This window comes from Muntiacus reevesi, chromosome 1 (genome assembly GCF_963930625.1).
Source record: "Muntiacus reevesi chromosome 1, mMunRee1.1, whole genome shotgun sequence".
NCBI classification, from domain to species: domain Eukaryota; kingdom Metazoa; phylum Chordata; class Mammalia; order Artiodactyla; family Cervidae; genus Muntiacus; species Muntiacus reevesi.
Window position 1 is genome coordinate 235,052,202 of NC_089249.1, and position 25,865 is coordinate 235,078,066.

The 25,865-nt window shown below is 37.2% G+C and overlaps 1 protein-coding gene across 1 annotated transcript in view; it reads right to left on the reverse strand.

Moving 5' to 3' along the window:
- The window catches only part of LARS1 (leucyl-tRNA synthetase 1), a 63,976-nt gene extending 38,575 nt beyond the window's left edge, over positions 1–25,401 (reverse strand). The window contains exons 1-14 of the mRNA XM_065918831.1: positions 25,255–25,401; positions 16,731–16,849; positions 14,674–14,761; positions 14,199–14,279; positions 12,245–12,382; positions 9,296–9,457; positions 8,544–8,656; positions 7,817–7,880; positions 6,154–6,221; positions 5,825–6,050; positions 2,711–2,798; positions 2,551–2,627; positions 1,245–1,298; positions 21–161 (exon numbers count right to left, since the gene is read on the reverse strand). Coding sequence (XP_065774903.1) covers positions 21–161; positions 1,245–1,298; positions 2,551–2,627; positions 2,711–2,798; positions 5,825–6,050; positions 6,154–6,221; positions 7,817–7,880; positions 8,544–8,656; positions 9,296–9,457; positions 12,245–12,382; positions 14,199–14,279; positions 14,674–14,761; positions 16,731–16,849; positions 25,255–25,260 — 1,425 coding nt within the window. The 5' untranslated portion in view covers positions 25,261–25,401. The remainder of the gene's footprint in view (positions 1–20; positions 162–1,244; positions 1,299–2,550; positions 2,628–2,710; positions 2,799–5,824; positions 6,051–6,153; positions 6,222–7,816; positions 7,881–8,543; positions 8,657–9,295; positions 9,458–12,244; positions 12,383–14,198; positions 14,280–14,673; positions 14,762–16,730; positions 16,850–25,254) is intronic.
- Between the last annotated feature and the right edge of the window lie 464 nt (positions 25,402–25,865).

Sequence of the window (25,865 nt, forward strand, 5' to 3'; positions counted from 1 at the left end):
ATAACAAAAATATTACTTACACCATCATAAAAACCTCTTAGATACAATTTCTCCTTTGCTTCTGCAAGTTTTTCTCGGTCATTCTGGCTCTGAATTTTCAATTCATCACATATAGTTACAGCAGAAAGCTTTCCAAAATCTGGGATTTCAATGATTGGCACCTTCGAAAAAGAGAAATGTGAAACTATTCACACTGAATGAACATAAAAACAGCCTTATGGGCATAGTCCTTTGCCTCCACTGTCCAATGAAGTCATATGAGATTTTATATATCATTAGGTCAGCTCCACACATTAGGGAAAACATCCAGATGTGAATCTATCTTCCTACTGTCCGTAGGAACCACCCAAATTCTCTGCACCAACCCCCACACTGTCCTTTCCTCGCTACACATATAGCTTCCACAGCTCTCAAGCCCTCACTGAGCATATAATTTACTGAATAATGTTCAAAACTGGCAAAATGATGCATGCATGTGTGCTAAATCATTTTAGTCATGTCTAACTCTCTGCAACCCTATGGACTGTAGCCGGCCAGGCTTCTCTCTCCATGGGATTCTCCAGGGAAGAATACTGGAGTGGGTTGCCATTTCCTACTCCAGGGGATCTTCCAGACCCAGGGATTGAACCCTAGTCTCTTATGTATCCTGCATTGGCAGTCAGATTCTTTACCACTAGCCTCACCTGGGAAGCCAGTGAAATGATGTAAACTAAATTTATGGATGGTCTTATTTCTGATTTATATTAAGTCTTCCGGAGTCTCCATGAAAATTATTCACTAGTAATTTACATTTCTAAAGACACTAACATGAAAACATAAACATTCATGAGTAACATGGCAAAATTTTATCTTTAGAAGCCTGGAAATTTGCCACACTAAACAATAAGTTACTATAGAATTGGTGATACGAAAAGGCAAACTCTCTTGTTCTCGAACTGCAGGTGGCAGGTGCTAAGAAAATGCCTACTGTTAAAAGTTTTTTGTTTGTTCTTATCCATCACAGCAGATATCAAGTTAAAGCAGATAAACTGTTAAACTCTATCTTATTTTCATTCTCTACGAGTTGGTGATGGACAGGGAGGCCTGGCCTGCTGCTGTCCATGGGGTTACAAAGAATAGGACACGACTGACCGAATGAACTGAACTAAACTGAAACAATTATTTAATTCTGTTACAAGTGCTAGCTCTTTTCTTCCTCTAATGAAAATATGGACATTAATATTCTGAATCATCCATGTACTCACAGGTTCAAATGGCAAGACCATGTCATCTCTAATTCCGTACTTCACTCGTAAAGCCTACAAAAACAAAAAGGAAGTTAACACTTATGATCAATATTTTTCTGGTATTATCATTAAGAGAAGTATCCTCTAAACTTTTTTAAAGTATTTTTCTTCTTCTCTCCATAAAGAACAATTTTTTAATTTTATAGAGAAAAATTCTCAAGAGGGGATGTATGACTTTTAAAAACTAAACAGTTTAAGTTAGACTGAATTGCTTAAATGATGAAACTATACAGTCCAAAGCAAAAGTTCACACAGACACACACGTATCACTTAAAATGAAGTTCACATTCCAGTTGCAATGAAAATGCGAGTATCAGAAACTTGTTTTTACAAACTTTCTCCTGTTAGCAATCAAGTTGTTCTTCAACAGGTGAATGAATAAATATACATCCAGACAACAGAATATTATTCAGTGCTAAAAAGAAACAAGCTGTCATGCTATGAAAAGACATAAGAAACCAAAATGCTTATTACTAACTGAAAGAAAATCTAAGAAAGCTACATAAAGTATGAATCCAACTATTACATGACTTTCTGGAAAGGAAAAACTATGGTGACAATTAAAAAAATCAGTGGTTGCCAGGAGTGGGAGGGAAGAGAGATGAACAAGAAGAGCACAGAGGATTTTTAAGGCAGCGAAAATACTCTATATATCATAATGATGGATACATGTCATTAAATGTTTGCGTAAACCCACAGAATGTACAACACCAAGAGTGAACCCTAAGGTAAACTATGGACTTTGGGGAATTATGACGTCAATGCAGGTTCATCTTTGATAAAAACGTACCACTCCGGTGAGTGACTCTAATAATGGGGGAGGCTATGCAGGTGTTGAAGCAGGGGGTGTTATCTGGGAATCTCTGTGCCTTCCTCACTATTTTTATTATGAACCTAAAATTGCCCTAAAAAAGTAAGTCTTAAAAAAAGATTCTAAAAAAAAAACAAAAAAAGCTTCTACAGGGACTTCCCTGGCAGTCTAGTGGTTAAGACATCACATCTCCACAGCAGAGGGCGCAGGTTCAACCCCTAGCTGGGGAACTAAGATCCTGCATACCATGCAGGACAGCCAAAAAAAAAAAGGTTCTATGAAATATTATATTTAAAATTTAAATCAAAGGAAAACATATAAATATTAAGAAACAGGTTAAAGATAGCATTAAAAAGATATCTGCATAGTTTTTCAGCCTAATCCAACAGTTCAGTGGTACCTAACCAATGAGATGATAAAGAGGAAATGTGACCATCAAACACAGAAACTCACGTGCTTTTTCTTCAAGTCTCTGAGGGCAGCAAAGTCATCAGGAGAGTCAGAAGGAACACTTGTGACCACACCAGTGCCTTATAAAAGAAAATGGGGAATTAACTAATAACAACCAGAATGTGTACGCCAAATAATTTCTAGAAAGAAATAAACTCGTTACCTTTGTCCTCCTTGATGGTGAGCATTGGGAGAACATAGACCACCTTGTAAGATGTTAAAGGTGCAGAGAGTGAAACACCAAGAATATCCTATGTAGGAAAAAAGATCAGTATAAAGAGGAAGTAACTTATTCTAATCATTAAAATTTAAAACTATGTTTATATTTTAAGCCATGAGAGGCTAGTAATCAACAATACTCATTCTTTTTTACCTCCTAGACTAGAAATAACTGAAAAATAATTATAAAGCTCAAATCTTGTAATGTTGTGAAGAAATTAGTACACTAATATATTGCTTTTAACTTTGCACTCCTTTAGGAAAACAATATAGGAATCCACAGCAAGAGACAAAAATGTTCACACAGCTTGGACCCAGCAATCCAATTCCAGGAATTACCTCAAAAGATTCTTTGAGAATCTGCCCAATGCTGTGTTAACTACATTAGCAAACCTGGAAGCAACTAAGACTTTAAATGATTTAAAAAAAAAAAAACAATAAAATATGAGACATCAACAAGATAGAATATTATGTCCCTATGTTTCTATTTTAAGCAATAATTAGAAAGACAGTTAAGAAGATGTATCTAGTTTCTCTTTAAAATTAAAAAAAAGTAGAAGATCCAACAACATAGGACCCATATTCTTATATATGAACAAGCAGCTTGCAGCTGTTTGTTTAGCTACAGAAATGCACTTTTCAATTCCATATAGTTTCCTTTACCCATATACATAAGTTGCTTATAGAATCTGGAGCCATACTGATAAAGGCTAAATATCATTAACAAAAATCATTATCATTTAAAACTATTTTTAAAATTATACCACCCATTTCCCTCATACCAGAATCTGCTCAAATTAACAAGGAAAGACGTTGCATTTAAGAGCAAGAAAAAAAAAAAATTGTGTCCTTAATACTGTTCCCCAAAACCTCTCAGACAAAACTCTAACATCAGGAACTAATGAGATGCGGCAGGACTGCTTATAACAGAAGAAGCAATTCAAATATCCATTATACAGAGTCATTAAATAATTTGTGGCACAGCCAAACAATGGAATACTGTGTAACAGTAGAAAACAAGAACAAAGGGAATTCGTTGGCAGTCCAGTGGTTAGGACTCTACTTTCACTGCTAAGGGCCCAAGTTCAACCCCTGGTGAGGGAACTAAGATCCTAAAAAGCCACACGGCACAGCCAAAAAAAAAAAAAAAGAAAGAATGAGAACAAGGAGATGTTTATCTACTGATAAAATGATTACCAAGAAATAGCTAAGCGAAAAGGAAAGTAAAACACAGAAGAATGTGATGACACTGCCGTTTGTGTGTTTAAAAAGACGGCTAAAGAATATATATGTATGTATTTGCTCGCATATACATGAAATCCTTCTGGAAGGATTCACAAGACACTGGTTCCACTGACCGCTTCTGGAAGAGAGACCTGAGTGACTGGGAGTATTTTGTGTATCTTTTCCTTTTTTTTTTGGCTGCACAGCCTACAGAATCTCAGTTCCCCAACCAGGGATGGAACATGTGCCCTCGGCAGTGAAATCACAGAATCCTAACCACTGGGCTACCAGGGAATCCCTTCTTTTTGTCTTTTAAATTTTGAGTCTTATGAATATTTAGTAATCTAGTCAAAAAATAAATTTACAAAATAAGAAATGTCTAATTCAAAAGGAGAATTGAGATGGTATTCTACTCATCTTTTTCTTTTAAAAGATTATCTATTAAGATACCAAAGATCAGCACTTAACCAAAGGGAATAAAACACCCTAGTAAACAAGTAAAAGTAAAAAATAAACCTAAGTAAAATAAACTCTAAGGATACTACAGGTGCTCACGCTTGGTTATCTCCGACTCTGTGCGACCCCACGGACTGTGGCCCACCAGGCTCCTCTGTGCATGGGATTCTCCAGGCAAGAATACTGGAGTGGGTTGCATCTCTTCCTCCAGGGAATCTTCCCAACCCAAGGATCCAGCCCGAGTCTCCTGTGTCTCCTGCATTGCAGGCAGATTCTTTACCAGCTGAGCCATCAGGGATTTAGTTGAGATCAAGACTTTCTTTTCAGGAAAAAAAAGCAGCTGCTACTGCACACCAGGAACGCGGGTAATCATATTAAAAAAGTAGTATCAGGACTTCCCTGGTAGTCCAGTGTTAAGAATTCACCTACCAATACAGCAGACACGGGTTCCATCCCTTATCAGGGAAGATCCCACATGCCACGGAGCAGCTAAGCCCATGTGCCGCATCTACTGAAGGCCATGTGTCTACAGCCTATGCTCTGCAACAAGAGAAGCCACCGCAGTGCGAGGTCCGAGCACCCCAACTAGAGAGCAGCCCCTGCTCACTGCAACTAGAGAAAGCCCGTGCACAGCAAAAACAACCCATTTTTCAAAAGGAGTAATATAATGTCTACTGCAGCTATATACTAAATCTCTTGGGGAGAACTGAATTTTTCAATCAGATAATTACTAAGCAGAAACATAAGATTCAAAAATGCTATTTCAGGGAATTCCCTGGCAATCCAGTGGTTAGGACTCCATGCTTCCACTGCCAGGGGCCTGGGGCTTAATCCCTGGTCAGGGAACTAAGATCTCACAAGCCACATGGTATGGTCAAAAAAAATTTTTTCTAATAAGTACATAAATAAAAATGCTGTTTTACTGATATGGTTACACAATGAATATATCACAGCAATTAAAAAGCAGACAAAAAGAACAAACTACTCCAACATATACAACATGGGTGAATCTCACAGGCATCACACTGAGCCAAAGAAGCTAGACATAAAAGAGTACAAAGTATACAATTTCACTATGTAAAGTTCATGAAGAGCAACTCATCTTTGGTGACTTAGGTCATGGTAGTGGTTACCTCTGCAGAAGCAGGGATGTGAAATGAACATGAGAGTGCCTTCTGGAGTGCTCCAACTGGACATCCCTTGATTTGAGTGGTGCATAACATTTGAAGATATACCAAAATACACACATAGGACTTACACACTTGACTGTACGTATACCTTAGCTAAAATGCTTTTTTAAACGTTCTTTTCTCAAATTTCATTTCTGACATTTTCCTCTGAGTGTATGCCCTAAAATAAATTCCACTGCCCAACTTACCTCTCCCATTAACTCTTTCACAACAGGTACCACGCCGTTGTCCTTGGTAAAGCCCTGGTACGACATATTCCTCGCAGCCCTCTGGGTGCAGATGAATATATCGCCACTCACTGCCTCAAACCCAATGTACTTCATGTCGGGGCGGACCCAACAGTTCGTCTGCCCAAACATAGTCTCGGGTCTGAGAGTAGCAGCGACCAAGAAGATAGTTTTCCCTTTCAAGCCACTAAGAAGAAAGAAACGCACATTTATGCAAAATATGTTGTGGATTCTATCACGACTATCTGATACTTCAAAAAGGTGAAGCCACAATTCTTTGATAAACCTACCTTAATTTGGATGGGTATGGCTCAAGCACTTTCAACTTGATTAAAGTATATTCCTGAGGTCCAACACCCTAAACAAAATAAAAATTTGAAAGAGAAAAGAGCTGGATTAAAACTACTAATCTATGCAAGAGATCCAATTCAAATTTCTAAGATGGGTTCTTGCATTGCTAGAATAATTCTTCCTTCCAATGAAAAGACTGTCAGTGGTGTGTTGACCACATGGAAGCCTAATGTATAAGAAATGACTTGAGAGACCACCATCCTACCCCACAGCAGACAGAACTGGTCAAGGAGGTCCAGACTACTGAATAAGATTTGCTAAGAGCTCTCTTGAGAGAGAAGAACAAGGGGAGGATGACTTGGATTAATCAGCCAAAACAGTGTTTGCCAAAATGGGACTCAGAAGATACAATCAACATCAATCCTACAGAGCAGTCATCACAGACAAACGATGGACCAGGGATCAAATGATGTGTATTCAAAACCTAGATTGGGCCCTCACTTGTGGCTTGCCACAAGGAGTCACAATCACTCTGAACCTTCATTTCTTCATAAAAAATAAAATAAATTAATTACTTAAAAATTAAAAAAAATAATAATAATAACTGTGCTGTGCCTCACACAGGACTGTCCTGAGGAATACATAAGAGAATGACACATAATGATAATGACAAAAATGCTTTGAAAAATTATGATGTACTATTGAAACTTAAGATGTTGCTATCATTGACTACATTAAAGCTTAACATAGTAAACTGGACTTCTGAGGGTTCTCAAATCTTTCAAAATTTTGATCAACTCTCACTTCTATCAGGCAAGTTACATCATAATTGAAGGCTGATTTTGAAAGGCAGTCACTAGGCTATAAATGTATTCAAAGGTGGTAATAAAGAATGACACACTCATAGGGACTACAAAGTTCATTGTTGTTGATTTACTGTGCCAAGGCTTTACACCAATGACTTACCCTTGCTTCATTCAAGTATTATAGGGAATAATGTCACTAATGTGTCCTCCAGGAATGCAGAATGAACTAATGTCATACATGACTTGAAGTACTTTGAAAATAAGTAGGCATGTGACCAAAGCAAGTATAAATGGAATCTGTGTACATGAGTGAACCACATATCTCGTTACCTTTCCACATGGTCTCTTTTTAGAACAGTGCACTCTCCAAGTGGTGCTTCTAAAACATGAGCACGCATATGAATCACACAGAGAACACATTAAAAGACAGATTCCTGGGCTCCACCCTCAGAGCTTCTGATTCAGCAATTTGGGGGTGAGGTTCAAGAATCTACTCTCTAGGAATTCTCTGGCAATGTAGTAGTTAGGACATCACGCTTTCACTGCCAAGGGCCCAGGTTCAATCCCTGATCTGGGAATCCTGCAAGCCAAGCTGAGTGACCAAAAAAAAAAAAAAAAAAAAAATCCAAGAATGTGCTTTTCCAGCACAAGCTGATGCAGCTAAGCCTACTGCCAAGGTTCTAGAGAAGATACAGGTACCTATGATGCCAATCTGCCTTCCTCTTAACATCCACCAAAGTATCATGTATTCCTCAATACTGGAATAAAAATATTTTTAGGTTTCTGATTTATTTCTTAAAATCTATGCCCACATTAAGAATTATTACAGTAGCTATTCTATGTCACAAATAATTACCTCCCCAGTTTGTCTGTCATGATCCATACAAGGCTGTCCATCTTTTGGAGAATAAATGGTATACCTAAAACAATAAATAAATGACAAACATTACAATGTACAAACTTTATCCTAATGGATTTGTCAGTGTTGCTCCTAACATCTCACAATATTTATTCCAACTAAAAAAAACTTCTGAGTAAATGTCTACATCATTTTTATGCTTTTATGGGGAATTTTGCTGCCAACACAGTTACTCAATGAAAGCTTTTTGCCTTCATCAAAGGTAATACCACTGAAAACTATTCACTGATCTTGGCTTTGTGGTATGAAACACAAGACTGTAGAATATAAACAAGCTTCTGAAATGCAAATACCTTTTAATGAGTCCATTATGATCAAGGGAGAATTTTACAGAACAATTTATAGAGCAAAAGGATAAACTAAAACACAAATAAAATTATTTTTCTACTTGGCTAGAATACTTAAGAGAATCTTTCCTGAGACCATGAAAGAGAATCTTTAGTGAGACTCCCTATTCTCCCGGGTTCTATCTGTCACAAACACTAAGCAGCTCCAAGTAATTCAGACACTGGCCAGACAAAAAGGAAACCAAAGGAAATTAGAGAACAGAAGAGGAGTTATAAAGAAGAAAAGAAAATGGAAAAAAGTAGGCTCTGGGGCACACCGAATTACAACACAGGAATTATGGTTTTTGCTTTATTAAACTGAAGGACAACAAACTCACCGCTTCCCAAACTTAATTCTGCTCCTTTCTCTTAATGTTAGAAACTGCCACCTGACGAACGAATCATAGTAAGGATTAACATCAGTGGTGATGAAGGACCGGCGCCAATCTACCTACAGGAGGAGAGGGGAAAAGGTGACTTTTTAGAAACTTATATTATATAGTCTCTATAAATAGAATTCCCATGAATCAATTATTTATTCGCCTACTCCTTACTTTTCAATGTAGACTTATATCAAATATCAAAAGCAAACCAAAAAATTTCAAGTTCTATCTATTTAATATATATCACAGTTATTACATTAATTTATGGTTAATATGTAAGCCTTTAAACATATATATTTACATATTAAACATATAGGAATTATAATACATTAAGGAACACTTAAACAACATCTTTATGTGTCCCTCAATATTCAAGCTACACTTGGGTTTCTTCATATCTCTTTTTTTTTATTTTATAGAAGTACAGTTTATTTACAATGCTGCAGGTTTCTTCACTTGAACAGTATTCCTTTTTACTAATTGCTAGTATATCTATATATATATTCCCAAACAACAAACATTAAAGTACTTCACTGCTTACCTCAAGGCCCATGTGGTTCTAATCAGAAAATAACAGTACCAAGTCATTCGTGGAATACTGATGGACTATATTATTCTACATTAAGAGGTGGTCCAAATCTCCTACAGTCACACAAATATAACTGTGTTCTTCACATTGCCTTAAACTACAGAGGTGGCTGGCATACCTTCAAACCCATTCGCTTCAGATCCTGGATAGCCAGTGGTGGGAAATATTCAAGCCAATGTTCTGCTTCAGAAAATTTGACTATCTCATCATCAGAAAGACCCAGGGATTTCATAATGTCCCACTGGTATTTAGAAGATCCAGCTTTAGCAGCAGCTTTACTCTGAAAACAACCAGCAAAACCAAACTCCATCAAAGAACAACTAACAACCAGTTAACAAACTCCAGAACCACAATAATTTTAAATGAATGATCCTATTTGGTAGTTTTTTAAACTCTAAAACAATATTACTGACATATAGGAACACTGCACAACCTGGATGTAGTGTTCTATATGTCAAACCATACAGTCTGATACCTGAATTCTGACACCAAAGATAAGTAAATGGATGGAACCATAAAAAAATTATCATCACAAAGTTAAGTTCTTAGCACCAAACCTTCTCTATTTCCTTTTTTCAAATACCACATGCATCTTTTTTAGTTATGAATAAACTACTAACAAGAGTTTCCTCCTTTTCCAATATTTACCAGTATCAAAAAAGTAACCACATGCCAGGAACTGGAGGTGGGCAAAGGTGTTGGACCATAAAACTATATAAAAGGTAGGAAGAGGAATCTCGGGGCTAAGGAAACCGATCTCTACGTACCGTGGTGGCAGAAACAAGACTCTGTGCATTTGTCAAACCAAGGCAACGATATACTCCAAAGAGTGAATTTTACTGCACGTAAATTAAAAAAAAAAAAAATTGACCAGGATGTAGGAAGAACCCAAGATAGAAAGCAGACTGTGACAAAGTTATCTAACTATATTACAAATGCATGACATAACCACACTAAAGGGGTAGGAAAGAAAGAACTTTAGAAGTAACTGGAAAATAGTGTGTTGACTAGATTCTAAAGACAAAATGAACTATACACAACCAATGTGTTTTAGTTGGTAAAACTGTTTCTCTTAGAAGTACAGATGAGCATTCTGTAACTACTGGTAGACAACTGAACAAATAACAGATATACTGTAAGTAATGAGAGCTAGGTTTCCTACTGTTGGAGAAAGAAGTCACAAATAAGCAAAGGAAGAAAGCTAGAATGGAGCCCTGTGGTGCTAAAATAGAGCCAGAGGTATCAGTATGCGCTTAGAAAAAATAGAGCCAGAGAGACAAATGCCATATGATACCACTTACATGTGGATAATCTAAAATATGACACAAATGAACTTATCTTTGAAACAGAAATAGACTCAAAGATATAGAGAACAGATTTGTGATTGCCAAAGACAAGGGGAGTGGGAGAGGGGTTGTTTAGGAGTTTTGGATTAGTAGATTTAAATTATTATACACAGATGAATAAACAACAAGGTCCTACTATATAGCACAAGGAACTATTCAATATGCTGTAAAAAAAAAAAAAACCATAATGGAAAAGAAAAAAATATTTTAAATAAAGAAAAACCACAGGAATTCCCGGTCAATTCAGTAGTTAAGACTTGGTTCTTTCATTGCTGTGCGTGTGGGTTTGATCCTCGGTCAGGGATCCCTGGTCGGTGTGGCCAAAAATAAAGTGTTTACATTAAGAAAAAATAAGAAAAAAATCTCATTTTAAAAAAATACAAAGAAGTAAATACAGACACATACATACACAGGGGCTAGTAGACATACACATTACTTCCTTGCTCTTTCTACTGAGAAGACCTAGAAACAATGAGCATACCTAGCACTCAGAATTTAGTTTCTAAATACCATTTTTCAATAAAAAGAAAAAGGACTCCTTGGAAAAGTGGCTGACTCCAGGGCTAAAATAGGGAGAATAGAAAATGAGCTTGCAGCACCTTGCGGCACCTGAAAGTACAAAAGTGCTCAGAAAAACAAGAAAAGGGGGGAATAAAAGAAAAGATGGGGGTGTGTCAAGTGGACACAGGAGCCAATCTAAAGATTCCCTTAATGGCCAATGCTAGAACAATCTGAGCAATAACAATAACTCAGCAACAACAACAACAAAAACCAACAGTATTAGATTATAACTCAAAGAATAAATAAATACATATGAATCCATACTGATACAAAAAAGAAATAAGTAAATGAAGAAGAAAGGAAAACTTTCCTTTCAGAAGAACTCCACAGAATAAGTGTAGAAAGATGAGGGAAACAGAAAATCAACATTAGAACAAAACAGCAATAACCACTGCAGGCAAGATCCACTGATGAATGCTAAAATTAGTGAGGAAATATATATTTTTTAAAAAAACAAGATGTTATTCCCATAGTGTCAAAGTATCTCTCCCAAAACACACACAAATTTCAAAGGGAAAAATGAAATCTTCACAGTAGGAAACCTGAGAGTTACCACCTAAACCAAATGATCAAGGTTAACATCACCAGTAATAATACATAGCAATTATCTTATAGTCCTTGATTGGATTCACTGAAGACACATCACCTCTCAATCCACTCATGAGAAAGCATTAGACAAGCCTAAAACAAGGGACACTTTATACGTTATCTGACCAGTCTTTTTCAGAAGTGCTAAGATCAGGAAGATAAGACAGAAGAGACATGACAAGCAAATGCAAGATGGGATTTTGGATAGGATCTTAGAACAAGTAAGAATGTTAAGAAAAAACTGGTGAAACCAAATGAAGTTGGTAGTTTCTCAAACAGTATTGTTCAAATGTTGGTTTCTTAGATTTGAGGACTGTACTATGGTTATATAAGACGTAAACGAACCCTATGCAATCTTGCAATTCTTCTGTAAGTCTAAAATTATTTCAAAATTAAGTAAACAGGGGGGAGAGGCAATCAAAAGATAAGAAGAATATTTTTGCTTCATTACTTTTTAAAAATTAATGAGTACATTTTATGTGTCAGATACTATATTGTTATACTGGGAATTACATATAAATTGGACAAATATAAATAAAACTTCAACCAAAATAAGTATCAAGTCACCAAACCTTTTTTCCTTTAGCTTTATCCTTAATTATTATATCTTCTGTTTTAACATTGATTTCTTCCTCTTCCTCTTCCTCATCTGGAAAATCAGGAGGGCAACCATAAAGCTCTACTTCTCTTTTTAATTTATCAGCACATGCCTACAAAAAACACAACATTAGAGGCAGTAAAGTTAAAAATTCCAAGGCAGAAACACTTTGTGTCTTTTTGTTGTTTCTATGGCCAACTAATACTGACTCTGAACTTTTTAGCAATACATCTATAGATGTGTAGATCATTACAGAAAACTCATGTGATACAAATCATCTACCTAAAAATTAACTATTTTACTTCATTTACTTGGCAATGACTTATTCAATACCCAGACTATTCAATGCAGTATACTCTATGTTAGGTGTCAGAAGTACAAAGATAAAGATATAGTATTATCATATTGAAAACAACTCTAATAACTACATTTCTCAATTTAAAGATTACTGTCACATATACTCTATTAGTTATCATCACAAGGCTGCTAGGTAGGTAGGACGAGAGATAAAACGTTAGAAAACAGACACTGAAAGATGAAGTGACTTATCCAAGGTTATAAAGCTAGTGAGCTACAGAATTATAACATGAACCTACATTTTCAACTTCAGCTCTTTTCAAGTGTACCCCACAATGAGTCCACTGTCACAAACAAAGATGACACCAAGTATACAGTGTTAAAGTTAAAAAAAAAAAAATACAAATATAGAATTGTGAATTTTCAAAAAGGGAGGGGATGCTTCCAAAAAGAATTTCAGCTAATAAACAGGGGAAAAAAACGAGACAACTAGAAAGTCATCATTTTACAACCACAAATTCAACAACTGAAAGACAAGGATCATGAAAGGATGCTAAAACCACTGAGTTGTTGGGTAACCAGATATTCAAAGGGGCTTAAGGTATCATTCCATAAATTACTTCTTATTAAAAAAGAGAAAAGTTAACTTTAGAATGAGGAAACATGGACATTATTAATATCACTAAAATGATACAAGTTGCCTTATATGGCATTTGATGTCAGACAGTGGGAAGAATAAAAAGTAAAAACCTGCCAGAAAAGACATTTTGGGACAGCAAGGGAGATTTGACTATAGATTAGATAATGATAGTATCACATCAATGATTAATTCCTTGGAGAGGATAATGGGATAGTGACAGTGTAGAAGAATGGCTTTGTTCTCAACAGATAAAAGCTGGAGTGTTTAGGGGTGACATGTCATGATGTCTGCCAACTTACTTTCAATGAGGTCACAGACAAAGAAAGAAAAAAGCGTGCATGTATTGTATGTTGAGAGACAGAACTAGAGCGACTGTAGAAATGTTAATACCTGGCAACTATAAGTGAAGGCTATCTGGCTGTTCGCTGTACTGTCCTTTCACCTTTCCTATAGGTCGGAGATTTTTCAAAATAAAAGACTGGAGCATAAAAAGAAGTAAGTTAAATTTCCCAACTCCCAAGGATTTAGGGAATCCTTTCAAATGTAGTTTTCTTGCCCATTTTATATTAAAAATTGTTTTTAATATAAATTTATGACAAATTTAAGACACTTACAAAAATGACCGAAATACAACAGAACCCTTCATTATTTTATGCCAACAGCCTATATATGCCATGAATGCACAACAGTGTCCACTGTACTTGTTAGTAGTCATTATCTAATTCTAAAACAGAAATGTGAATATATAAGGTAACCAAAAGATATCAAAATTAGTTAGAAATCACTTGGACGTTAATGTTTGCCCTTTAAGCACTACTTCAAATGTTTTCTAAAAATTAATTTTTACTATAATAAATTCAATTCATTTCTAAAAATACTTTAACATAGTACAGAAGCACATATTTGAAAACCCTATTTCAAATTCTTGAATTGGATATTGCTATTTGCTCTAAGCTAAAAAGAGTACAAAGCAATCCCCAAGCAATCCTACCTTAATAGGCATCCCAGTGCAGTGCAAACCAAAGGGAAACAGACAAGTCTTTCCTTTCAGTCTCTGGTACCCTACTGCAAACTACAGAGAGAAAAATAATTTTAAACTACAAATTTAAATGCTAGACGAATACAAAATTCTGACTTTTCAGAATTAGCTCTGTTTTCCTCTTCACATCTTCCTTTAGAGCACCAGTTAGATGTTATAGTCATTCCAGAGTTATACTTTTTTTCTATGTCTTCACCAACCCAAGAATTACTTTTGAACATATACACATACCTAGAACCCTGTGTATACACACATGCAGCATATGAAAATAGAAAACTAAAATTATTTAAATATAAAAACCATGCTTAAAATTAAGGAACTCTAAGTTCCCTTAACAGGAAATAAATTCTATAGATGTCATTTTCTTCAAAATAGTATTCATTAAAGACCCTCCATTCCATTACATTAAACAAAAAGGAAGCTTTACCTCACATTTAGATAAAGAGAATGTGTGTCCCAAGTGAAGGCGCCCATTCATATATGGATACGGGAAGGTTACAAAGTACTTGTTCTTGCTGCAAAACCATCAGGTAAGAAACAAAGTACAAAAAAGAAAACGTTAAATTCCTTTAACAATTAAGGGTGGGGTCAAGGGAACACTTTACTACAAGTAACTTGCTTAAATTTTAGTTATTTAAAACATACTGAAAATTAAATTTATAAATCCAGAAATTAAAAGGTCTCTAAAATTGAAACATATTTTTGATTTAAAAAAAAAAATAAGATGTTTATAGGTGGCTATTAAAGAAAGAAATATCCTTGTAGCAAATATTGGAGAGTTTAACTTAAGCTAAAACACTGAGTAAAAAAGATATTAAAAAAAATTAATAGAAAACTGTAATGTTTTACTGATTAAATGAGATATGCTTTCACTAAATATATATAAAGCAATTTGAAGTCCCTAAGGTAAAATAAAACATCCTCAAAATACATATGTGGCAAATTCACTTTAAAAAGCACCTTTTAAAAGCTGCTTGATTATGCTTTATTCCTTTTTTTAATGAATCAAGTATATCAAACAGACATATGTAAGTTATGAAACACAATGAACACATGTAAGCACACCATCCAACTTATGAACTCACTGACGCTACCTGTGTGCTCCTCCCTATCCTCCCACCAGAAATAACCATTATCTTGAAATTTACTTTTGACATTCCTTTGTTTTTTAATAGGTTGCACATATGTCTATGCCCTTAAACATCATTCAGTTTCACTCACTTGTGAGCTTTATTTTAAATATGGTCTACTTCACAAAGATTCGTCAATTAGCTTTTTCACTCAATGTTATATTTCTAAATTTCTTCAGTTCATTTTCTTTTACTGAGCAAAAGAGCTTTCAAATTCATGTTAGATTATTTTAAATTACCTTAGAGTTGACCAAAATCCTAGAATCAAATAGAAGCTTTAAATTCTAGTTTAAAGTATAACACCAGAGAGACTCTATGCTCCTAATGCAGGGGACCCAGGTTCCATTTGCAGTCAGGGAACCAGATCCCACAAGCCTCAATTAAGAGTTCATATGCAGCAACAAAGGTGGAAGATCTCGAGTGCTGCAACTAAGACCCAACACAGCTAAATAAATTAATAAACTTTTTTTTAATTGGAAAAAATAAAGTATAACATCAGAAACTTTGTCTTAGAGCAAATCCTTCTCTTCTCTTAAAAAAAAAAAATTCCATTAGAGGCAGCTTAACAGCAGAGATAGACTTTGGAATTAGAAAGTCCTGATAAGAAGTCCAAGCCCTGGTCAATTCCTAGCTATGCAACCTTAAGCCGGTTACTTAACCTCTCTGTCTTACTATACTCATCAATAAAACAAGAATTAAAATATTGGCAAACTCAAAGCATTATTAAGAAGATTAAACAAGAATACACAGTTTAAAAAAAGCATATTTCCTACTGACTTGGCATATTGAACAACACCTGTTCAATAATAACTACTATTATTGCTATTGTCGATGTATATCCTCAATTCTAAGAAGCACGTTTTTCTACATTCCAACATATCTGAAATTGCGACTCATAATTGGTGTACATACTGTGCAGCAGCAGTTACTTTTTGTTTTTTCCTCAATATCAATTCTTAACATCAAGGCAATAAACATTTATAAAAGAAGATCTTTAAACTACAGAAACCCTTCAAAATTTATATTCTGTGCCTTTGGAGATAATTATCACTATAATATGAATCTCTGTAACAGAACCACATCCTTTTATCAGTCAGCAAAGATAAAACTTAAAAACACTCTCCTTTGTCTAACTATGAGAAATAATAGTGTTTTAAAAACCTTTACATAGGAAAAAATCTTTTTAAGAATTCCACAGGAAAGAGGATGCTAATTTGAAATAGAGAAAATGGAAGTCACCCCCTTCAGCCTGTTTCAGACATAAACACAATCTGCTTTATTCCTTCCATACAGCAGTTTCTGAGCCAATGGTTCTGAAAGTATAACATAGGGAACCTCACAAATGATTGCTCACCTGGTCTGTTTCTCTAAATTAGATGCATTGACCTCAAACACCTTCTTGGCATCCCATTTTTGTTGGACTTCTTTCTCAATCTTCTTCAAAAAGTCCACTTTGGCTGTTCCTTTTCTTTCCTATTAGACAGAACAGATACAGAATAATCCACTCTATATTTCAATAGACTTATTTTTTTAAAAAAGCAAAAAAAGATCTGGGTTCACATAGAACTGAGCCATTTACTGATAATCTTTCTATGGTTATCTTGAAATTTAAACGAGTTAAGATTAAAAATTAGGGTTATCATGACTTGATAGGGTGATCCACTTCAAATTCAAAGGGATGATTAAAGACTTACTTAACTACATAAAAAAGTTTTGAAATATTTTTTAATTAGATACTACAATAAATAAAACACTGGTTTCAAATATTCCTATTTAGTTAAAGTAGGTGAATACTTAAAAAAAGCATAGGATAGAACAGTGCCTGCTTGCCCAGTTGCAGTTATTGCCCCCAAAGGAGGTGAGGCCAAATGGATAGAGGCTGCAGGAGGATTAGTCATCTACGTATTTTTTTTTCCCCCCAAGAAAGTTGATGAAGAACTTCTCCCCAAAATGGTTAGCAGGCTATTAATATGAAATTAAAATGAAACAATAATCATACAACAATATTATTAACTCAAAGAAAATATGCTACACAAGTACTAACTAAAAACTGGTTAATTAATACTAATTAACTGACAGCTGATATAACTATACTGATATTAGAAAATATAGCCTTTAAACCAAAAATGATTACTAGACAGAGGATAAAAAGTGTGGCATAATAAGAAATGCATTTGGTCTCTGTCCTGCGTTCTTAGCCAGAGCTCCTAAAACCCTCAGAATTTCCTGAATGATGAGCATATCTTTTGCTATTCCTAGCACAAACTGAGCTTGTGCTAATGGGGTGACTGAGACCCTAAGACAGCCTTAGGATGGGGCTGATCAGCAGAAAGATCAAGGAGTTAGGGGGTTAGAAATTCAGGCTACTGATCTCTAGGAAGGGGAAATGGAAGGGGGTGCTGAAGATTAAGATCTATAAAAACTCTTCGGTGGGGAGACTCGATGATCTTCTGAACGTGTTGAGGTATTGGGAGAGTGGCCGCCTGAAGAGGACATGGAAGGTCTCTGAATTCTCTGTCCCCACCCACACCGTGCCCTCCACCTCTCTTCCATTTGGTTGTTTCTGAGTCATACCTGTTATAATAAATCAGTAAATATTTAAAAAAAGAAAGAAAGAAAGAAAATGGCAAGCATGCCTTTAGCATATTGGATCTACCTGGCAACATTCCCATCATTCCTTATGCCACCCTTGGATGAAAACAAACAGAAAAAATACACATGATCACTCCAACTCTGAAAAAGAAGGGCTATAACTCCCCTCTGTTTGTGACTCTGTGAAAAAGAATCAGCTGCTAAAAGCATGTGTGCATGTGCCAGTGCTCATGCAACTGGCAAGTATGAAAGCTAGACACCACACACAAACCTAATTCCGTTTTGAAAACTTAATATTAGTGTCTAGAATTTTATTTTCTTCTACAAAATTATCTGAACCAAAATTAGATTTTCATCCCCTTCTTATATGCTAACGTTTCCAGATTCTGCACCATTTTTAAATGAGAAAATACCTGGGGTTCTACATCTACTTCTACAACCTACTAGGCAGGTAACCTTGCCAAATCATGTCATGTCTCCCTCTGTACTTCCACCCAACAATTCAAAACATGCTTTCTAATCGAATCACAGATATGCCACTATTTTTAGACAGCTATTTAAAAAAAATTTTTTTTTTTATTAGTTGGAGGCTAATTACTTCACAACATTTCAGTGGGTTTTGTCATACATTGACATGAATCAGCCATAGAGTTACACGTATTCCCCATCCCGGTCCCCCATCCCACCTCCCTCTCCACCCGACTCCTCTGGGTCCTCCCAGTGCACCAGGTCCGAGCACTTTAGACAGCTATTTTTTTAAGTGGTCACATAAATTTGAAGTAGTGATGCAAACAGTACTTCTGTGCAATTAAAAAAATAGTACTACTATTTCTTCAATAACTATCTTAAATATACCTTCTTGTACTGTATGACAAAAATAAAAGTATTAAAATTAGGTAAGATTCAGTACAAATCTACGATAAATTTATCAACTCTGTTTTACTATTTTCAACTTTTTATATATATATATACATATACATATATGTACGTGTATATATATATATATATATATATGTATGTATACATATATTTCTCTTTTTTTTTCTTTTCATTTGGCTGTGCTTCACTGCCTGTAGGATCTTAGTTCCCTGACGGGGGATGAAAGCCCAGCCCTCGGTACTCAAAGCAGAGTCCTAACCACTGGACCATCAGGGAATTCCCTCAGTTTTCTATATTTTAAATCAAAGGATGGTTTATTATTCCTTTTTATTTTTTTAAGTAAATTTAAGACAGGAGAGGACAAGCAACAGAAAAGATGAAATGTCAAATTACTTCGGAGGAGGTACAGTGATAGATTAAAGGGACCTTGCAACAAAGACAAAAAGGAAATAAGAAAGAATTCCACACTTGAAACATCATGGACATAAGTTTCTCTAATAACCAAACGAAAATAAAATAAGTAAATTTTTTATTTCTATAAATCCTGACCAGATCATAACCGCCATGCATGAAAATTATATCAAAATACAAATATGATCAATGCAATTCCCTTTCAGAGATTTTCTACTGCTCTCTGGATAAAGTCCACGCTCTTAACCCTGGCACTTAAGGTCCTTCTTATCTCATCCTTGCCAGGCCCCTTCTTCTTCCCTCTCACCATCACTCCAGGCCTATCCTGGACGTTTCCAAGTGTGTCACGCTTCTTCCTCTGTCCCCTCGGGGCCTTTGTTCAAGCTATTCTCTCCACTCTCATACCCCATCCATCTTTTTTGCCTGGCTATCTCATCCTTCAGTTCTCAGCTAATCACCTACTTTGATTCCCCAAGAGCTGATCAAGTGCTTAACATGTCCTACCTATCAGTATTACCTCTATGATAGCACTAATCACACAGTATCAGTATCTGTCTATCTTCCTCATGACTATAAGTTTATTCACAGAGGGGACTGTGTATCACTTCTCATTATATCCTCAACATCTAAGCTTATATTTTGTTTGTTCAATCACCCGGCGAGTCTGACTCTTTACGACCCCATGGACTACAGCACGCCAGGTGTCCCTGTCCCTCACCATTTCCCGAAGTTTGCCAAAGTTCATGCCCATCCGGCCATCTCATCCTCTGACGCCCTCTTCTTCTCCCCTCAATCTTTCCCAGCATCAGGGACTTTTCCAATGAGTCAGTTGTTTGTATCAGATGACCAAAATACTGGAGTTTCAGCTTCAGCATCAGTCCTTCCAATGAATATTCAGGACTGACTTCCTTTAGGATTGACTGGTTAGATTTCCCCGCTGTCCAAGGGGCTCTCAGGAGTCTTCTCCAGCACCATGGTTCGAAGGCATCAATTCTTTGGCACTCCACCTTCTTCACAGTCCAGCTCTCACAACTGTGGGGCTTCCCAAGTGGCTCAGATGGTAAAGAATCTACCTGCAGTGCAGGATTCCGGGGTTCAATCCCTGGTTGGAAAGATCCCCTGGAGAAGGGAATGGCGATCCACTCCAGTATTTTTGCCTGGAGAACTCCACGGACAGAAGAGTCTGGTGGGTTACAGTCCATGGGGTTGCAGAGTTGGACACGACTGAGTGACTAACACTTCACTTCACTTCTACAATCGTACATGACCACTGCGAAAACCACAGCCTTGACTGTACGGACCTTTGTCGGCAGAGTATGTCTCTGCTTTTCAACACACCGTCTAGGTTTGTTTTAGCTTTCCTGCCGAGAAGCAAACGTCTTCTGATTTCATGGCTACAGTCATCATCTGCAGTGACTTTAGAGCCCAAAAAGAGGTAATCTGTCACTTCTACCTTTTCCCGCTCTATTTGCCATGAAGTAATGAGCTTATAGCAGGCTCTCAAGTACCTGTTGAAATTTAAAGACTTAAAAAGTTGAGTGAGGAAAAAAAGAGAGAGAGAGAAGTGAGGAACTTGTCTGGTGGTCCAGTGGTTAAGATTTTGCACTCCCGATGTACGCAGCCAGGGCTCGATCCCTGGTCAGGGAACTAGATCCTGCACGCCAAAACAAAGATCTGGCACAACCAAATAAATAAAACACAATAAAGTAAAAGGAGAGGTGAGCAACACATTGCCAGCTTTTGCATACTGTGGCCATAGAAAATAACAGAGACTAAGAACTGGGTTGCACATTTGAATAAAGATGCTAAACAATCTGAACTCTTTCCTAAGAATTTCCATAAAATTAAGTGTGGATGCATAACATATTTCCTTTTCCAAGAAAGAATAAGGGCCTCTGTGGATTCACTCTTTTCTAAAGGACTTCATCTAGACCTCAGCTCCTCTGCCCCCTCTTACTGCAAAATCCTCTTTTTAACAAGTAACCTGTAAGTCTATACATGCTGACCAATTTTCACTTCTAACATACAGGGACTACCATTTGAAAAAAAGCTAGGGCAAGACAGCAGTTTGCCTATGCGATATCCATCCATTCCTTCCCGTTCTTCTTCAGCAACAAACGCCCAGTCTTATTTAGAGTAGTGCATCAGAGGCAGTTAAGCATATGCTTCCATGGTTCCAGGAGAATTCAGATAGGAACTATGCTTCTGGGTTCTGCCAAAGCAGTTTTGAGCAAAAGAAAGTATATCGCTTCCGCCCAGCCCTTAAAACAACCCGTACAACTGCTAACAGCCACTTAACCTCTAGATGGAACAGGCATACTGCATAGGGCCCACAGTACTTCTAGGGGCTCATCAAAATATGTTAGTAGCTTTTAAAATCAGCAGAAAAAATAAATTTTTGATAGAAGAAAACTCTTTAATATGTAATATTCATATGTGTCTTTAACCAACACAATTGTCAAATATGTATAATTTTTTTTTTAAACAAAGGAAGCGGCTCACAAAGGAAAAGTATCTAAGACCTCATGAAGCCTAGTTGTACTTCCTTTGCTAAGGTCATGGGTCATATGAAATCCCAGTATATCATTACTAAATTCCTCTCTCCTTAAATCAACTTGAGTTGGTTTCCACTGCATGCAATCGAATAATTCCTGACATTTACCCCATTGGGTTGTGAACTTCTGGCAGACAGCATCTTTTGGAACTTTTATACTCACCTCAGCACCACATACAATGCTAACAGACACAGAAGTCATATGACAAATATCTTTTGCCTAAAAATAACCATGTCACCCACTTTAAAGAAGGACATGAAAGCAACAGTCTTCACAAATTGCTTAGAACTGTTTCTTTTCACTGTACTGAGGATGCTAAATGCAGGGAAGCTCTTCTTTGAGGTCTCTGCTTTTCAGAAAACCTTGTTTCTCAAAACCTCCAAGGTCAATTGTAATGAAATCTGATACTGGCCACAGCACCAACTTGCTGTATTACGTTGAGTAAGTCACTTGATCAAGCTGAGTCTTCGTTTCTTCACTGGTTTTTCGGTTTTGTCTGGGGTTTTTGTGGCCATGCTGAGCAGCCTGTGGGATTTTAGTTCCCTAACCAGGGCTCGAACTCTTGGCCCCTGCACAGAAAGCACAGAGTCCTAACCATTGGACCGTCAGGGAATTGACAATAATTGGCTATTTAATGAGAGCAAAGTCCTAAACTTCCGCTCTACTGACATTTGGGGCCAAATAACTCTGTTTTCAGGGGCTGGCAAGTGCACTACCAGATATTCAGGAGCAGCCCTAGCTTCTACCCACTAGCTGCCAGTGGCATGCTCCCAACTGCCCTGATCCAGTCTCCAGACCAACTTCTCTGCAGGACGAAACCACCCCAGTGAAGAGCCAATGAACTAGACAGTAAACTCTGTCTTATGTGTATAGCACTGTGCAGTTACTAAAACTTTTATGCACACTGACCCTAACTTCTTTGATTTTAACAACAACCCTAAGAGGTGGGCAACAATCACCCTAAGAAATGGGCAGACCAGGGATTACTATTTCAAAGATGATTAATATGAAGCTCAGAGATCATCATGCCAGCAAACGGTGGGACTGAACAAAAACTCTCATCTTCTCACTTTTATTTCCGCTTTCTCTTACTATTTTGGCCATATCCTAGCGCCATTGGCTATAGAACCTAGACAAGATCCTTAACCTCTTTAAGCGCTTTAAGCCTCCATTTCTCTATCTACAAAATGAGGTTAATAGGTAATAATTATACCTACCTTCTACTATTATTATGAGGATTAAAAGATATAATACACACGAAGGACTTAGCATAGTAGCAGTGTGCGTGCACACGAAGCAGCTTCAGTTGTGTCAGACTCTGTGTGACCCTGTGGACTACAGCCCGCCAGGCTCCTCCGTCCATGGGATTATCCAGGCAAGAATACTGGAGTGGGTTGCCCTGCCCTCCTCCAAAGGATCTTCGGAACCCAGGGATCAAACCCACGTCTCTCTACATCTACCTGCATTGGCAGATGGGTTCTTTACCACTAGTGCAAACTGGGAAGCCCAGTAAGGTACCAGACCCATGGTAAATGCTCAATAATGCTAACCATTATCACAGGGAGACAACTGGACATCATGTACTTCTTGTTGTGTGTCAAAAAGGCATTGTGGTTATGTCTTAAGATAATTTTTCATTTTATTTTTAAAAACTTACTAAAACATGTATGGATGAAATCATACAGTGACTTAAATTTGCTTAAAATGAATCTTAAGATGGGGAAGTCGAGGTTCTGGGGATGATACAACAGAAACAAGACTGGCCCTAAACTGTCAATTACTGAAGTTGGGTGATGGGTACATGGAAATACACAATACTATTCTCTACTTTGTTCACTATTTAAATTTTCCAAGTGAAAAGTTTAAAAATAGTTTTAAAGTTGACTATTATCTTTATTACATCACATCCCCCAGTCCCCTCTAAAAGTCTTCTGATATGCAACTAAAAGAGATTAAAACTGTCAAAAGTTCTATAATATAAATACTTCTACGATACAAAGAAAATTACATTGCTTACTCTTCACACATTCAATTATAAAGTAAAAACTAAATTTACATCCATACTACTCCATGTTTATTATCTTATACACTTTACTATTATAAGGTTTCTATCAGAGTTAGAAAACTTTCATTATAGGAGTGAGCCTGCAAAAGAAATTTCCCCATTAGTTTACAATTGTGAATAGAACAATGATTAAGAGAATGAGCTCCAGAATGGGACCAAATGAATTAAAACTCTACTTCTTAGTAGATCTGATCTCACTTCCTCTATTCTATACAGGAACATCACTTCTCTCTTCTATATCCATTTTCCCTTTCTATAGGACAATTTCCATAAGCATATAAGCACAATATAATTTCTCCTGTCCTTAAAAAAAAAAAAGAAAACCTCTTTTAGCCTTCATCTATTACCCCATTTTTTTGGTCTCCTTTATAAAATTCTTCAAAAGAGGTCTATACTCATCATCTCCACTCCCTCTCTCTCCATTCTTTTCAAAAGAGCTTTTCATCTTTTATAGGAATACAGCCGACTAACAATGTTGTGACAGCTTCAGGTGGACAGCAAAGGGACTCATACACATACATGTACCCATTCCCTCAAATTCCACTCCCATCCAGGCTGCCACGTAACACTGAGCAGAGTTCCCTATGCCGCACAGTAGGACCTTGCTGGTTATCCATTTTAAACACAGCAGTGTGAACATGGATCCCAAACTCCCTTCCACCTGGCAACGCTACGTTTCCATTCATTCAGTCAGGACTTACAAGGCTTTACATGAACTACATCCAATCATCGGTCAACCTCCACCACCACCACCACCACCACACAAACACCATCAGCATCATCACCATCTCCCCTGGAAGACCCCCGCCCCCGCACACTTTGAAACATACAACCCTCCTTGTTTTTCACTGACACGGTTGGCTCTGCTCGGAAATCTTTTCAGTGGCCACACTGTCACCTTGGTAAAGACATTCTTGATCCTCCTTCCTGATCTATTCTTGTTTACAGCACTTATCGGCACCTGACATATTTTACCGCATACTTTAAAATGTAGCACGCACACCCGTAAACACCACGAATGCAGAAAAGTTTGTCTATTTTACAAAGAGGCGCTCAACAACTTGTGTTGGAAGGAGGAATCAATGTTACATACTCTTTCTACAAATCAACTTTTAGAAACTTTGGTCAAATAACACACGTGACATGAAGTAATCTGTAAACCTAAAGACACCAGGGCCTGGCTCATCAGCTAGCACGAAAAGGCAAGTCCTCACAACAGCCAAGCCTTAAACGTGAGAGGCAAGGGCCCCCTTTTCTTTAGAAAATGGTTTTTCCCTTCAGGACAGTGGCTACCACATGGAGCGCCCATTCTGGAGAAAGCAGCCAGACGGGTTCCAAGCCCCGGCCAAGCGAACTTTCTTCCCGCCAAAACTCACCGCCATGGCGCCGCCCAGCAGACTCCTGCAAACCCACGACAGTGACCTCGGTGATCCCCCCCAAAGGAGTGGTTACAATCTTTCCCCTCCCTCTCGGGGCTGCCAGGCCTACCACGACTTAAGCACACACTGCACGCCTGCAGAGGTAATATCTGGCGCACCAACTACCTCCGGGGTATATCGTAGTCTTCTGGGAATTGTAGTTCTCAGATCCCTAAAGCCCACGGCCTTCAAGCATATATTGACTACATTTCCCAGAGAACAATAGGTTACCGGAAGTCCAATCGGAAAATACGCCTCTCAAAGGGGCGCCGGTAGTGACGTCATGAACATGTTGAACTACAAAGCCCTAACTACAAAGCCCATGATGCAGTTCAGGGTCTCTGACTGCAGCGAGCATGCTATGACTGACGTGGGCTTCCCTGGCCTTCAACCTTTTCAACCTACATAGCTGGGTTGGGTGTCTTGTCAGGATGCCAGGAAGCAAAGTGTATTCGTCTTCAGTAACTGAAGTGCTAATTATGACTTGTCATTGTGCGCAGATATTTATGACTGTCGGTGGCATTCAAAAGTCCAGAATTTAAACGTTTTGAAGCCATTTATTAACAACC